Source organism: Protopterus annectens, chromosome 8.part1, assembly GCF_019279795.1.
Source record: "Protopterus annectens isolate FY-2018-M chromosome 8.part1, PAN1.0, whole genome shotgun sequence".
Classification (NCBI taxonomy): domain Eukaryota; kingdom Metazoa; phylum Chordata; order Ceratodontiformes; family Protopteridae; genus Protopterus; species Protopterus annectens.
The window spans coordinates 293674764-293692365 of NC_056742.1; the positions used below are offsets into that span (position 1 = coordinate 293674764).

The following is a 17602-nucleotide window of genomic DNA, read 5'->3' on the forward strand; positions in this document are numbered from 1 at the left end:
CCACTAGTTGAATTGTTTGTTCCTCCTCTAACATTTCTTTCCACTTTCTCTAATGGTTACTCAGAATACCTTCTACTCCTCAATTTTAACCTTATGTGTTTGCAGTACCTTTTTCAAATTATAATTGATTTGACATTTCATATAAGCTCTATAAAACTGTCCATAAGGTAATGAATCAAGTAACTGGAGGATGTTGGCTAGATTCCTAGAAGAAATTATTTACAGCTGTGGGTTTCTGATGCAATCTGGAAATTACTGTTTATCCCTCCGCTCCCTCTGTAGTAACAGCTAAATAGTTCAACATTCTGGGTGCCAAATATATGTAAAATCTAAACCTTGGGCATTATGACATAACTATAAAAAAATTAAACTTCTTGATATTTCCCTTTTATATATATATATAGATCAAATCTTCTGTATAGCACTTCCATAACATGACATTATTACAGTAAACTTGTGCATAGTCTCATATAAAGAAAGGTTTAAGGGGTATAGGCATCCTTCATAGCAATGCCTTTAAGCTGATAATAAAAATATTTGTCAAGCAAAACTAGTTGTCAGACAAATAAAACACCATTAGAAAAATAATAAAATCTTTATGTGGTCCTTTACCCCAAAACTTGCTGACTGCTTCCAAACCCTGTTACTGTTGTATATTAGCATGCAGCAATTTAATATCCATCACAACCCAGTAATATGTACCTTTTCGGACAATTCCTCTGACTGATTGTGAAAGTTCCCATGTATGGTTTAGGTGTGCTGGCATAAATTTCAATAAGCCCTTTAGAGAATTATTGTTTTTTTTTTTCATACGTGCAGTTGTAAGTTCGGTTTCTGTTGTGTGACTAACCTTTCAGTGACAGTTATTTTCTGAGAGTCTAGACCACATGCAGTTTAATAAAGCAGGACTGATATTTCTCCTTCCTGTCACCAGCCCCTGTTGGCTATTATAATATCTATAAACCCATCATCACATATATACTGTTTAGGATTTTGATTGAATTCATCAAATTGATATACAATTAAACAAAGAGAACGCTAGCAAGATCTGTGAAATACAGTAAACACTAGGATGGTCTTTAACGTGGGTCCTGTTGGGCAGGCAAGTCTGCAGCAGCTGATCAGTCAAACAATTTTTGATATATTGTGCTTGACAATCTAATGTTTGACCAAAGTATTATTTGAAGATGCACACATTAACTATATCTATCTCTCCATCTATCTATCTAGATGCATATGCATGTGTGTGAGCATATCAGCAAAAATCGACTTATGCAATACTTGGCTCTCATATAGTTGACCACAAACAATCAGCCACAACAACAGTCAACCACCACTTTCCTACATTGACATCCATTAGTACATGCAAGGCAAACACATATATACTTACTATCATTTCAGTAGAAATAGATCTTACTAATTTATGCTAAATAAGCCAAGTAATCTCTGAGTTAGCATATCTGTAGAAGTATGGGTGCAGTGGTCCTGCCCTCTTGCAAAAGCATTGTTTTTGTGTTTTTTGCTAAACTTAGTGATTTGAGGTTTGATGCTTTTTCCCATAGGAGTGTTTTCCAACAAAAGTTGTATTAAAAAAAGAGTCTTTCCCTCTCCGTCTCTCACACACACACACAAACACACACACACACACACACACACACACACACACACACACACACACACACACACACACTTACAGTACTGTTCCACACTTTGGCTGCTGCTGTTTTTCTTATGACTGTACTCTTTTGATATACAACAAATAGTTTTTACAAAAAACAATCTCAGTCATATGTTAATACTTGAACAGTTTTGAGTTATTGAAGCTCTTTTAAATCCTAATAAGTTGCCAAAGTACCTGAGGGCAATGCAAGAACAGCAAGTACTTTTTCAAATGTATTTCATTGCCTTCCAGAGTAAGCAAATCCACCTGAATCACAATTTTCAGTACATTGTACATCTTTGGATGGAAATGACAATATTAAGGAAAAATCATTTCATTTTATCTAAAAGTTTTTTATTACAGGTGCTTAGCTACTTTGCTGAATCACACTAGCTATCCCTAAAAAAATGGGCCAATGAACAAGTCTTCGGAAATTTCAACCCGTGTGTTTATAAATAAATCCAGAAGCTATAAAATTAAATGCAGACATGTACAAGATTAACAGTTATATAAATTCAATATTACAGTTTCTTACCTAGGGTAGAAAGCACTCCACATGTTGCCCATATAATTTGTGAAGGTCCTAACCTAATATAATTTGCAAAAGGTTCTATAATCATAGCAAATAACAAAGGGGACAAAGGAAAGCCTTGTTTTGTACTCTTTACTATTTTAAAAGGACTGGATAAAAAGGAGCTTATTTTAATGAAAGAAAGTGAATTCTTGTATAGTTTTGTAATTAAATTTATAAAATCTAAGGAGAAATTATATTCTTCTAGCACTCTAAACAAATAAACCCAATTAACTGTATCAAAAGCCTTATCCAGGTCCAAACTTACAATTGAAAGTTCCATCTTGTTTTTATTAGCTATATATATTAATGAAATGAGTTTAATGATATTATCTTGCACTCTTCTATTCAAAATAAAGCCAGTTTGATCTTCATCAATTAATCATTTTCACCAATATAGACATAACAACCTTACAGCCCACATTTAAAAGTCAAATGGGGCAATAAGAACATAGGTTTGGATCTTTATACTGTTTTAAGATTGGTGAACGTAGAGAGACTCTCTGAAGGAAGAGTATTTGAAGAACTTCTAACTTCTTCAAAAGTTTTTAACAATACTTTCAGTATATTGTTAGGAATTGGCTTGTATAACTAAGGAATTACAGATTCTAGCCCTGGAGCTTTATTCATTTTAAGACTTTTAATTTGTTCTTTTAATTCTCTAAAAAAGAATGACTTATCTAGTCTAATTTTCTGTTCTCTAGTTAACTTATAATGTATATTTTCTGCAAGAAACTTTCAGCTAAATATTGTACATATCTGGATGGAAATCACAATATTAAGGCAAAACTATTTCATTTTATCTAAATGTTTTTGTCTAGAGGTACTAAGCTACTTTGCTGAATAAAACTAAATATCCCCAAACAATGGGCCAATGAACAAGTTTTTGGAAATTTCAACCTGTGTGTTTATAAATAAATCCAAAAGCTATAAAATTAAATGCAGACATGTACACGATTAACAGTTATATACATTCACTATTACTGTTGCTTACCTAGAGTAGAAAGCACTCCACATGCTGCCCAAATAATTAGTGAAGGTCCCACAGCTCCAACATTTGATAGTACTGATTTGGGCGAGATAAATATTCCTGAGCCAATCATGGTTCCAACAATGAGGCATGTACCACTGAAGAGGCCAAACTTGATTGTAAAAGAAAAAAAGATAAAATTACATAACTCTCAGGAAGGTAATTGTGGTAATTATTTTAACATTTCTATTTTATTCATTTTTATTCTATTGTATTTTATTCATTATTACTTTATGTAATCTCTCTTTCAGAAATTGTATTTGAATCTTTTACTTTTTTCATAAATAGCCTTATTTAACACAGCTGAAGTTCATTTTTTTCATTAGAAACCTCAGTTTTGAACATCTATAGCATAGTTTTCAAAAGGTGCTGCTCAGTTATATCAAACTTTGTAATTAACTGCTATAATTGCTTCATGGTAAATTAGGTGCATTTCTAGTATTCATTTAGTGTTACTGCACTTGGCACCACTTTTTTACTCTAAACATGAGAAGACTATTTAGTCAGGATGCAAGCTAGAATAGCAAAGTGCTTACTTGCTTAATCTGTGCATAACATGAAATATGCTATTCACTGGTCAGAACACTATCACAGTCCTCGGGTACAAAATGATTTGGGTCAGGAAAATATCAGAAAACATTGATGATCATTTTCTCTTGCTCTTCTTCACCCTTTCCAAAACTCTGCCAGTGCAAAGAAGAGGGAACAGATAAGTCAGTAAGTGCATAATAAAAGATAAACTAGAGAGCTGCTGCATGTAGGAAGAGAAAATATGGAAAAAATGAATGCTGTATTCACTAACACTTCAAACCAGTATTACTCATCCAAAAGGTATCTGGTAAAACTCTATCTTACAGTAATAATCCCTACGTTCTTAAGAAGTGACAAGAGGTTGAAACATACCAGTTATTGTTATACTGGCATAGATTGCCACAGATTTCAGTCTGTGCATATATTTCTACAAAGGTAAGAGTTAAAATGATGTTACACAAAAATTTAGATGAGACAAGATTGCATTATTATATTCATGGAAGAGAGTATGCTATCTTTCATTTTTTGACTGAGGTGTGACATTTGAAGTTATATAAAAGAAAATTTCTGCTTTTGGTCTTTTTTGTACTAGCAGACCATGATGCCCAACTTAATTAAAATCAAAGCAAGCAAAGGAAAAAAAATCTCATAAGATTATACCACTGGAAAATGATTCACAACATAGATCAGTAAGCTATACGTGTTTACAGTGAATCATGTCACGCTTCTGTAAGTAGCTGCTGCGTTTAATATTTCTTTTCAAGAATTATTAAATAGCAAAGAAAATTAAAACAGCAGTCTTTAAGCTGTATAAAAAGAAATACAGAAGAAGAATGTTGAATTATTCTTTATGTAAAAGGTAACAGTAATGCATTGTGCATTTAATAAAAAAAATCAGAGATATTGTGAAAACTTCTACAAATTCTTGTAATACTTTCTGATCAATTAGACAATATACTTTTTAATAGATTAACATAAAACAAACTAAATAGTAAGTCCAATCATTTTTTTTCAAATCACATTTCCAAGAAAGCTCTCTCTAAAATATGATCAGAATGAAGTGAGGAAAAATTACAAGTGATGCTATTCTGCTATGGGTTACAACATTCTTTGCATAGAAAGGAGGCTTTCATTGAAGCAGAAATCATTTGTTTCATTGAATCCTGTTTTTGTGAAAGTATGTGTGTGACTGCAGGGGTGTATTCACTGTATCAAAAGAAACTTTTTTCAAAGAAGGAATTGTCATATTTCTCCATTTATTCCCATTTCTGAAAGTGTGTACACACGTGTGCAAGTTTAGTGGATAGATGACTTGACTGTAGATGAGTTCTGGATTGGTTAATCTTTGAATGCAGGTGAGATTGGATGGTGGTTTGTGAGCGTTTGAATGGGGTAGGTTTTGTCAACACCATATGTGCATGCATGTGTGTGTGTGATTGGATGAGCGAAGAGTGTGTGTATATGAATGCTAATGCAGTGTGTGTGTGTGTGTGTGTGTGTGTGTGTGTGTGTGTGTGTGTGTGTGTGTGTGTCAGAGAAAGATAATGGCACAGAAAGGTGTCTGTAGATGAATGGGAGTTAGGTAAGGTAAAGAATGTTCCTCCCTTTCTTCACTGTTACAGGATATTGGAGTTAGTATATATATTAGGTTCTGGGGGTACGGCATATGGGGATACTTGTCCCTTTCCAAAAAACACACAGTTTTTTATTGAAGGTTAACAGAAAATGCCCTTAGTTAGTAGAAGCTGATATTTTTTTAGAAGTTGATGATATTAATTCTGACAAAGGCTTCTTTTGTGTAACTGATATAACTTTATATTCACATATGGCTACTTTATGACGTCTGGAGCATTAAGTCAGAGAATAACAACTCAAAGAAGCCACAATATAGAAATCTCATGTTATTGAATATCTAAATCATAGAACATGTCAGAATATCAGTGTAAACTTAACTAGCCAATATAAGAATGATTCACTTGATTCATCAGATGTGTGTGAGGTGGTGTTGCTCATTTTGACTTCCTTTAATTCTATGTTAACTTGAATAAAAGTGAGTAGTTATATTGTTTGTAAAACAGTTATTCATTTTTGTCTGAGTTAGTGAAACCTCGGAGTTAGTATATATTATTACAAGGGATATGGGGGGGGGTGAGGAGTAAAGTTTCTTTGCAGAAAATGTGTACAGTACTTTAATGTGTTGTAGGGATTTGACCACATGTTTCCAGAATTAAAGTAACACATTCTCTTGGAAACGCATTTATACTGTATCTCTTTTCTGTTTAACAAAGAAGTCATATCACCTGCCAGGTGGCTTTCATGCTTAAAAAGCATAGCTCACTGTTAGAACAAAACATTAAATGTTTATTCTTTTATTTCTTCTAAATTTTCATTTAGTTAGACATAAATATTTATAACATGACTGATACTTTTCTTTGTCAACTAGACATCATCACTCAAAGCAGTAAACAGAAATTTCTGAACATATTGTCTGTATTTAAAGAAGACTGTAGTAGCATGAATATTTTGAACCAATATAAAATTGTCTGTCGGCAGTGCTGTGTGTGATATATAACACATCTTTTAACTATGTCAAATAAATGAAGATCTAAACTTTAAAATTTGTCATAATATGGAGCATACAATATCTTTGATTAGATAATATGAATACATGTACAGTGTCAGTGGTGCTTTACAAGTAAATACTACATGAATCGCATCCTACAACAATCTGAAAAACATAACTAAACAGATAAACAATACCAGGATTAAACCCAACACAATCCACATAAAATCAAGGAAAAATTGTAAATGGTGCATTGTAACCACAAACAAATCATCATCTTCTTTCGGCTTTTCCCGTTAGGGGTCGCCATAGCGGATCACCTGTTTCCATTTCTTCCTGTCCTCTGCATCTTGCTTTGTCACACCAACCACCTGCATGTCCTCTCTCACCACATCCATAAACCTTATCTTAGGCCTTCCTCTTTTCCTGTTACCTGGTAGATTCATCCTTAGCATCTTTTTCCCAATATACTCAGCATCCCTCCTCACCATATGTCCAAACCATCGTAATCTTGCCTCTCTGGCTTTGTCTCCAAACCTTCCAACCTGGGCTGACCCTCTAATATACTTATTCCTAATCTTGTCCACCCTCATCACACCCAGTGCAAATCTTAACATCTTTAACCCTGCCACATCCAGCTCAAACTCCTGCCACTGTCTCCAACCCATATAACATAGCTGGTCTCACTACCCTCTTGTAGACCTTCCCTTTCACTCTTACAGGTACTCGTCTGTCACAAATCACACCTGACACTCTTCTCTGCCCACTCCATCCTGCCTGAACTCTCTTCTTCACCTCTCTTCCACACTCACCATTACTCTGAACTATTGACCACAAGTATTTAAACTCATCCACCTTCACCACCTCTACTCCTTGCATCCTCACCATTCTTCTATCCCCCCTCTCATTCACACACATATATTCTGTCTTAGTCCTGCTGACCTTAATTCCTCTTCTCTGTAGAGCATATCTCCATCTCTCCAGGGTCTCCTCCACCTGTTCCCTACTCTCACTACAGATCACAATGTCATCTGCAAACATCATAGTCCATGGGGACTCAAACAAATAACACTATTAATTCCAGAACTGAAGTAAAATAAACAAGTGCTTTCACTTTGTAGGCACATTTTCAAGTAAAAAAATACAGTCAAACCATAATATTTAAAAGTTAAAATCACATGACACAACACCACATCAAAAGAAAACAATTGAATGTCTTATAACTATTGTGTTTGGCATGGGTTTCAGACTATAAGATTTATTCAGAGCCATGTTTCCAGTAACATCTAGTCTTCTGTCTCATTTCTACTATCTCTAGATCAATGCTTATTGTTTAATAAATGTATAACTAAAAAGCTAAATATATGCATCACACCATGCTGTAATATATTATTAGCCAGAACATTCCAGTTATTTAATTTCTTAATATCGTATATATGCTCACTAATTTGTTCTTTTAAGATTGTATTAGTCTTCCCAACATAAACATTAGAGCACTCAGAACACTTTGCTAAATGCACTAAATTCTTTGACTCACAGTTAACATAACATTTAAATTCATATGTGCACTTAGTAACAGGATGAATAAAATGATCTGTGGAGCATATATTTTCACAATAATTGCATACAAGACACATAAAAATGCCTTTCCTATCACTTCTCAACATGTTGTGCTAACTCCTATAACTGAGTTGTCATTTCAGTTTAGATTTATTCTTAAAGGCAAAAAGTACAGTTTTGTACCTACCATAAATGTAGATGTTCGAGTGCTAATACAGCTGCAGTCATAACAGATGGGTTCTCCTGCCGTCAGGCGGGTCCTCGGTCGGCTGAATTCCAAAGTCTAGGTCCGGCGTCGGTTGTCGTCGCTTCTTCCCTGACGTCAGTGTGACAGGGGTATAAAAGAACCAGCCGACACCATTTTCTTCAGTTTTTCTTCCCCCAGATGTCAGGTGCCCCCAGAAGGAAGGCAATACATAAAATTGTGTAATAAAGCAATGCCATATAATCAAAATACAGTAGTTGCAAGCAAATACACCATAAATGAATACCCCAATCAGGTTGTATGAGGAGGTGTTAGCCAAAAGGCCTGTCCCAAGAGGGGAAGGAGGGAGGGAAACCTGGACTGCAGCTGTATTAGCACTCGAACATCTACATTTATGGTAGGTACAAAACTGTACTATGTTCATTGTGCATACAGCTGCAGTCATAACAGATGGGTAGAATCCCAAAGCTAAGAAAGGGGTGGCAGGCACTAGGTGGAACTAGGAGGAGCCAGGATGCCCTGCAAGACTGCAGTGGCAAAGCCTGCTCTAGTTTTGGAGTATAACGGTAGGTGGTAGTGCTTGGAGAAGGTATGCACAGAACTCCAAGTGGCTGCTTCCAAAATATCTTTGGTAGGAACTCCTCTGAGGAAAGCTGCAGAGGTAGCTGTGGCCCTTGTGGAGTGAGATCTGATGCCTGCAGGTACAGTTTTACCATGAAAAGAGTAACAAAAGTGTATGCACTGGGCTATCCATTTTGAAATTGTCTGTTTGGAAATTGGCTTCCCTTGAGCTCCTATAGCATAGGACACAAAGAGGTGTTCTTATTTTCTGAAAGGCTTTGTTCTGTCCAAATAATAATGCAGCTGTCTGTGGATGTCCAAGGAATGTAGTAGTCTCTCCCCTTTGTTTTGAGGATTAGGGTAAAAGGTAGGTAAGTGTATAGCCTGATTCAAAGCTACCCTGGATACCACCTTTGGCATAAAGGACGGGTTGGTTCGTAAGGAAACTCTGTCCTGATGGAAGATGATAAAAGGCTGCACAGCCATGAGGGTTTGTAGTTCCGATACCCTATGAGCTGAGGTGATAGCCAGAAGGAAAGCTGTTTTCCAGGACAAATATTGCAAATCTGTTGAGGCAGCTGGCTCAAAAGGAGGCAAGGTCAGCTTTTCTAGAATGAAATTGAGGTCCCAAGCAGGTATTGGTTGTTTCCTTGGGGGTTTTATATTCTTAGCCCCTCTGAGGAACTGTCTTAAGAGGGGGTGAGAGAATAAAGGTGGATCAGTGTTGTATTCTGCAGAAATGGCTGAGGCATGGATTTTGATGGAGGAGAATGAAAGTCCACTGCTTAGCATCTCAGCTAGATACTGTAATATTTGAGGTAAATTCAGTTTTCCAGGATTCTGGCCCTTTTTCTCATACCAGGCACAAAACCGTTTCCATTTTGCGGAGTAAGCTTTTCTAGTAGATGGTCTTCTGGCCTCCAAAATGACATCCTGCACCTCCTTGGAGAGTAGGATCTGTTGTGATGTTAAGGAATCTTCCATGCGGCCAAATTGAGTGTTTTCAGCTGACTGTGAAGAGTTTTGAAGCTGTGCTGAGTCAGAAGAAGAGGCATTAGAGGTAGGGTCCATGGAGGGGAATGTGTCAGGCTACTCAGGAGTGGGTACCATTGCTGTCTTGGCCAGTCTGGAGCAATGAGAATCATCTTTGGTCTGTATGCTCTGGTTTTTAATAGAACTTTGGGCAGCAGAGGAAGAGGTGGAAAGGCATAAACTGTCATTGTTGTCCAACTGAAAGAGAGAGTGTCCACTCTCCAGGCCTTTTGATGAAAAGTCCTTGAGCAGAATTTTGTCAATTGGTGATTTTTGTGGGAGGCAAAGAGATCTATGTCTGGCCTTCCCCATGCTTGAATTATCTCTGTAAAAACTAGAGGATGCAACTTCCATTCATGTGGATCTGTCATATTTCTGCTTAGGTTGTCTGTCAGCGTGTTTTCCTTGCCTGGCAAGTACTGTGCTTGAAGTTCGATTTGTAATTCCAGAGCCATGTTCCAAAGTGACATAGCCACCCTTACCTCTACCTAACATATCCTTACCTCTTCCCTATTGCTTCACCCCCAAAGCCCTAGACCTGTTCTCAATTAGCTTACAAAGCCTTCTCAATAAAACCACAGGACTGCACTCCTGGATCGCCTAACACTCTCCTGAAATTTTAACCATAACTGAAACTTGAGGAAAATAACCAGGCTCTCTCACCACGAAGTTGTATAAAGTCTTAGTGTATCCAAACGAAACTCAAAGTTCATGTGAATAACAACAGCAAGTCAATACTCAAAATCAATAACTTCACTTTTCCAGTAAGCAATAAGCAATCCAGTATACGAACACCAAAAACGTTTATTGTAAGCGCTTTCGCGTGGTCACCACCACGCTTCATCAGACAATACACATAAAATTCCAAACATCTATTTATACAAATGAATATAAAAAAGGCGCCAAATCAAAGCAAACAAATCATGCAATTTTTCAATTAGAAGGTTAATTAGAAGGTTTTTGGTTAGTACATGCTGTTCAGAGAAAGCCCAAGTTTTTAAAAGAGCTAAACTGTTCAGGAAGCATTCTCCAGCTAGTTGTCAACATTAGAAGTTAACGCTGACAGCGAGTGTTCCAAAAAATATAATAACTAAATTAATAACTAAATTAAATTACCAAGTTTCAGTATGGAAAAGCACATTTAAAACACATTTAAAACAAGAACAATAATGACATATATATGAAGCATTTATCTATAAAAACAATTATCTATAGAAACATTTATCTATAAAAATTGATAGATAAATAAATAAATAAATAAATAAATGTCTGTTTTGATGAAATGTAAGTGCGTTATTATAACATTTGAATCTTCCAAATTTTTTCGTTAATCTTTATTAAATTCATAAGTATAGCAGTGGACTCAATTGTTATAACAAAGATTATGAATTTGATGTTGTTCATAAATATTTAAAAAAATTTTTAATAATAATATGAGTCTAACAAAATATGAAATATATCGTTTGAAGTGTAAAATATATGATGTATATAGTTGGATGTATAATAAAATATATATATATAAATGATCAATATATTATTCATCTGATCAAATATTAAATGTTAAATATTAAGTATTATACATTAAATATTGAATATCAAACATTAAATAAATAAATAGATAAATATATATAGTTATAATATCCCTATGGATATAAAGATGTATGAAAAATATATATAAAACATAAATAAATTTAATTATCCATAAATATGAATATATATACAAATTATTTTAGCATATAAGAATTAGTATATGTAACTGTTATGGATGAATATTTGATTAGTCATTTTTTTGCTTATAACTGAAACTTGGTTAAACCCCACATAGCTCATGAAATCCTACCCCTGGGTTACAACATATTTCAATTAGATAGACAAAAACAGGTGGTGGTATTGCAGTTCTCAACTCTGATCTTCTCAGTGTCTCCCCTGTATAAACACCATTGTCAAGTTTTCACCCTACTGAACTAATTGTATTAAACTGTCACTTGAATTCCCACAAAAGGTTTGCTGTAGCCTCAATTTATATCCCACCAGGAAACAACATTCCAATAATAGAAAACATACTGCCATGGCTCTCTGATAACATATTCTATGAAACTACCATTCGGGGAGATGTGAACATAGACTGGTCTAAACTTATGACAGACTCTCCAAATATTAGTATTAACCTATATGGCTTCAAACAACTCGTCACATCCCCCACTCACTTTAATAAAAGCTCTGGTTCCACCTCTATCCTTGATATACTTAATGCAGACCCTAATCTTTACCACAACCCCCTCACCTTACCCGACTCCCTTAGTGACCACCTTCCTATTCTCATACAAAGACACTCTATCCATCTATTTAAATCCCATATATACAGAGACTGACATAACTTATCCTCCTTCGATACTGAATCATTTATCTCTAAACTGGCATCCATTAACTGGTCTTTCCTTCACCACCTTCATTTAATGAAGTTGTTGAAAAATTTAGCTAAATTTTCCTTAAAATCTTAGACTCACTTGCTCCCCAAAGAAAAATTAGGATAAAAGCTAACTATGCACTTTGGGTATTAAAAAAAAACCTACTCCCTCATGTATAAAAGGGATAGTATCTGGAAAACCTGGCAGAAAACCAAATCTCCTTCCCTAATACAAAAATACAAGGAAATCAGAAACCTTACAAAAAAGAGCATTTACCAGGACAAGAAAAACTTTTATAATAGAGCACAAACTAATCACCTCTCCAACTCTGAAAGATTCTGGTCCACTATCAATAATATCCTTTACCTTGGTAACCCCACAACCTCAAATCCCTTCTCTAATAACTCACCACTGGAGACTGCTACACTGCTTAATGACTACTTCATAGACACTATCTGCAGACTAACTCACTCAGACCTTATCTCCGATCCCCCAAACTCTTCCGCATCTTCTACCTTTAATAATAAAAAACCCTTTCTCTCTTAAACCTGTCCCCACTTCCTATATCAAATCTCTTCTTCATAAATTTAACCACTTCCTATATCAAATCTCTTCTTCATAAATTTAAAACTAGCTCTCCATCTGCTGATAAACTACCCCCCTTCTCAAGCTTGCTGCTGATTCCATTGCCTTCTCTGTACTAATAAATAGATCTATTCAAGAAGGTACAGTTCTAAATATCTGGAATTATTTCTATACTATACCACTGCACAAAGGAGGTAGCTCCACAGATCCCTCTAACTTTAAACCAATAGCCATCCTATCACCACTTTCTAAAATTCTTGAAAATTGCATACACTCTCAACTGCTTAAATACCTAATCCATTAAAACCTTTTAACCCCTACCCAACATGGCTCTCAGTCAAACCACAGTATTGCTACTGCCTTGTCTTTTACTCATACAGTTGCAAGGCTAGAGATAATAACCAACTAGTGTTCTGTCTCTTCCTTGACCAATCCAAAGTATTTGATATGGTGTCTCACTCAAAACTATTAACACAACTAACTGATCTCAGCCTCTCTCCTCCCACTTTTCAGTGGTTCTCCAGCTACCTTACTAATAGACTACAATCTGGTGATGGCTCACTTCCTGCTCCCCCTTCTTGCCTGTAAAAACAGAGGTCCCACAGGGTTCTATCCTAGGCCCCCTTTTATTCAATATCTTTACCAACCACCTCCACTCTGCCTGTAGCCACTCAACTCTTATCCAATATACAGACGACTCAACCTTCATCATCACCTCTGACAACATGTCACATCTCCATTCTCTTACACAAAACACATTCATCTCCGTAGAAAAATGGCTTAATGAAAACCAACCTATCTTTAACCCTAAACTCTTACTGTTCCTACCAAGATCACTCTCTCACCATAAATCCACCTTTTCCATCTCATCTCTAAACAACACAGTTATGAAAGCTGATCCACATACTAAACTCATGGGCACCATAATAGATGACCAACTAAAATTTGACCAGCATATTAATCAGTGTATCAAAAAGACACATTAAAAACTGGGATTACTCTATCAAAACAAAATATTCCTCATACCAGACGCAAAAGTATCCCTAGCTAGGGCCTCTCTGTTGCCATAACTTCTCTATGCTGCCCCCATCCTCACAAGCTTACAAACCACATTAATCTTCCTACTTGAACAAACCTATAACAAAATTGCCAGATTTGCAACAAGCCAACCTTATACATCACACCACTGCATTGCATTAAAAAACTACAATGGCCAGAATTCCCCCATCAACTTCTTATATCACAACTACAAATTGCACACTCCATCCTTCACAAACCTACTGCCTGCCCCTCCCTCTCTTCCCTCATTTCCTTCTACACCCCCACTAGATCCCTCAGAAGCTCTGACCATCAACTCCTTGACATACACAAACCCAACAAAAACACTGGTAAAGTACTTTACAATTACAGTGTGTCCTTAGTCTGAAACAAACTTCCTAACTCTTTAAAAAACATCCCAAATACAAATCAGTTCAAAAAGCACACATTTTTAAGTAGTTATTCTCATGTAGCAGTGTGACTACTATGTATCCACTATGACTAAAAACAATGTAATTATGTATGTAGCTCATCTATTCTTGTATTTTACAGAATCACTTATAGTACAGTGTCTCTAGTTTGCCTTTACATTTGTACATTCCATACCTCATCTGTAAACACATATTGTACATATTTGAAATTGCCAGATTCTGTTAAATTGATCTCATTTTATTTGTTTATTGTAAATGTATTTTGCTTAATCTTTTTGTGCATATTCAATGTTTTACCTGTTTTTACTATATTGTATAACTTATAATACATGTTTTTCTATATTCTACAAATATCTATATGTAATTTCTTGGAGCTTTTCTTCTCGGGTCTCCATTGAAAATGGGTTTCTAGCTCAGTTGGCCCAACCTGGTTAACAAATGTGAAATAAATAAATATATATTGGAAACATTACATCAGTGAACTACTGTGGAAAAGGGCAACAGTGTGGGTAGAAAAGTTTGTTCTTATTTCTAGTATATTGTGATCTCACAGTTAGTATATTTAAAGACTATGAGTATGGGGCACAGTCCAAGGTGCATGGAGGCTTGCCTACCTGTAAAAGTACCTAGGACCAGATTCCAGAACACTTGCTTTCAATGTTAGTGACTTACTCCAGTGTAAGCCAGGCCAATCTCAAAATATTTGCTCTTTTTGTAAGTGACTTACTGCAGTGTAAGGCCTATCTAAAAGGTAGGCTTACACCAGAGTGAGTCACTTACACCAAGATCAAGCCTTTTGGAGTCAGGCCTCTTGTGTGTGATCATTGCATATAGTGCTATTCCCAGAGATAGCAGAATAGTGGGTATAGGAGCTGCAGTTTTCCACACTATTGTGCAATATTTGAGTTAGCAGATATATAGAGAAAGAGTGTGAGGGCAGATGTATAGCTGCTTGCCCCTTGCAAAAACAGCTGCTATACTTTTTTTTGCTTATTTTGATGGAATGGTGTCCAGTGGTTTGTACATGATATATTGAGTCTTGAAGTATGGTTGCATTAGTCATTCAATATACACCCAACCAGACACTGAATATGAGATCTTATCACCTTAGAAACAAGAACACAACTAGTAGACATTGCCTTCCACTGCTAAAATGTCCTTCATCACCTGGTATATGCATTCAAAACTGGAATACCAGATATGACAGAATTCACTTGATTTACTCTCCCTATCAATTTGCAGATGGTAGTTTATTTCTTTATTTATTTTAAAGGTGTGGTATATAGACTGGTCTAGTGAATACTTTTTCAGCCATTACTTTAACCCACGGCAAAAAAAAAAATACTTCAGAAATGTACACAGATGTGTACAGGAAGATGATAATACATCTTACTTCCTTAACCATAGTTCTTTATTCTTGATTATGTATTAGTGATGAAATCTTGAATAATAATGGAAGTCTTGTCAGTCAGTACAACAGAAACAAGGAGTGAGTTTGAACCACAAATTGTCTTTATACAGAAATGATCCTATAATGTCAGTATTAGCTACAATGAAGAACAATCAACTAGATACAATACTTCCCTTGGGACAGGGATGAAATGTATATGCTCAAAAAACTGAGGGTTAGCAAGGCCTAGATATGGGTTACCAATGGATAACCTATAAGTATTAACAGGGTCACACACGTATCACTGATGTCACAATCTGGTTTAGAGTAGGGAGGTTACAGCTTCCCTTGTAGTCCAGATGCTGTCCATTCATTGCACTGCCATAGCCTAATCCCTCTGTCTTACTCTCCTGTGCCAGAAATTGTGAGGGACTTCAAGACACATGAAACACTGATAAAAGCCAACATGCAGCAGTATCCTTCATTCCCTTGAGAGGAAGGGGGACCAAGCAACCACTTAGTAGGTACTTTCAGGCAATACATGGGAGTGGGAAAACTCTGGCTGAAAGGTGGGACAATGGAGAGGGGATAATATGATGGGAAGATACCTGGGAGTAGCTCATGGGGTATGGCTGGCCACAACATGGCAGTCTAGTTAGAAAGGAACATGTAAAAATAAACTGAAAAGAGAAAAGAAAATACTTTTTATGTGGTTTTAACTAAATCTGCTTTTCTTAATGTGCCTGAATTCATAGATTGCTGCTTATGAGATTATTATCTATTGCCAATGAAATGGCTGTGATAAAGCATATGATTATGACAAAAGGTGAGGAATATGTTTTAGAAACAGATAAGAAATGTATCACCATGGCAAAGATCATGCTATACTACTCCCAGTGCAAATAATAATGTTATAATAAGACATGAATCGCGTCTATATGCCATGCGCTTCATGGATTTTATGGAAGGCTTATGCAACATTTAAAAATAGTTTGACTTGTCTGTTTTTACAGTATTTGGATATCATTTGTATCATAATTTGCTATCAGAAAAACTTTGTGACAGTCACATCTCACATAATGCACTTATGTTACCTGAAAAGACTCCTCAGTGACTGTCTTTGAGATGTGAGTGACCCACATCTATTTCCAAAATTGGGAGAGTGTGGAGCAATGCAGACTGGCAAAATGGACTCACAACAGATATACACTTCCCCACATGCTCTTGTAAGGTGATGCCTTTGACAAGCTAGAACACAGAGGCAATACCTCAGCCCACTCAGACACCACATGTACAGTCATATGCCAGGTAAGTCATATATTCTCCTTACAAGACTTACACCTCCAACAAGCTGAATAATATTATGCCTGCAGCTTCATCCCAGGCATATTCGTTTCTTAAGCCATTTAGCTGGAGAGTTTACAATAAGCTTAACCAGCAAATTCTAGAACTTTCAAGGATTCTAAATTATTTTGTTTCCATAAATGATAAATGCCAAATAAGACTGTCCCCATAAAAAGACAACTGGAGGAGAACTGGCTAAGGATGAACTCTTGTTAAGCTCAAGGAGCTGTTGTGAGTTTTAAATGGGCTTTAGAAATAGGGACAGAAAAATGGGTACAGCTAGCTCTGCATATTTCAAATGGTGCATGACAAGACTGCAATCGAAGAGAAGCATTTCACCTCTCATTTACCGTCACCAAAAGACAATTGTAAGTCTTCAGGATAGCAGCAATAAAGCAGGTCTGTTTATAGAACTCAAATGTTGACTAGTGTAGAAATTTAAACTTCTGATTAATATGTTGAAAAGTGTGACAAAAGCAGAGCGCTATGTGATATATTTTCATAACAGAGAACTATTTCACTGTTATTGCACTACTAGTTAAAGTGACTTGATAATCAGTTTTTAGACTTCCCACTAACTGTACTGAAATCACAGTGCAGCTAGCTGCATTGTATAGAGGGCTAAAACTCTAATTAAAGCCCTGATTAGGTTCTGTTGATCCAGGTGTACTATGTGACTTTGGTGTCCATAGG

The 17602-nt window shown here is 36.0% G+C and overlaps 1 protein-coding gene across 1 annotated transcript in view; it reads right to left on the reverse strand.

Annotated features, from left to right (window-relative positions):
• The window catches only part of SLC7A9 (solute carrier family 7 member 9), a 369032-nt gene that overhangs the window by 319385 nt on the left and 32045 nt on the right, over positions 1-17602 (reverse strand). The window contains exon 2 of the mRNA XM_044081885.1: positions 3226-3373. Coding sequence (XP_043937820.1) covers positions 3226-3373 — 148 coding nt within the window. The remainder of the gene's footprint in view (positions 1-3225; positions 3374-17602) is intronic.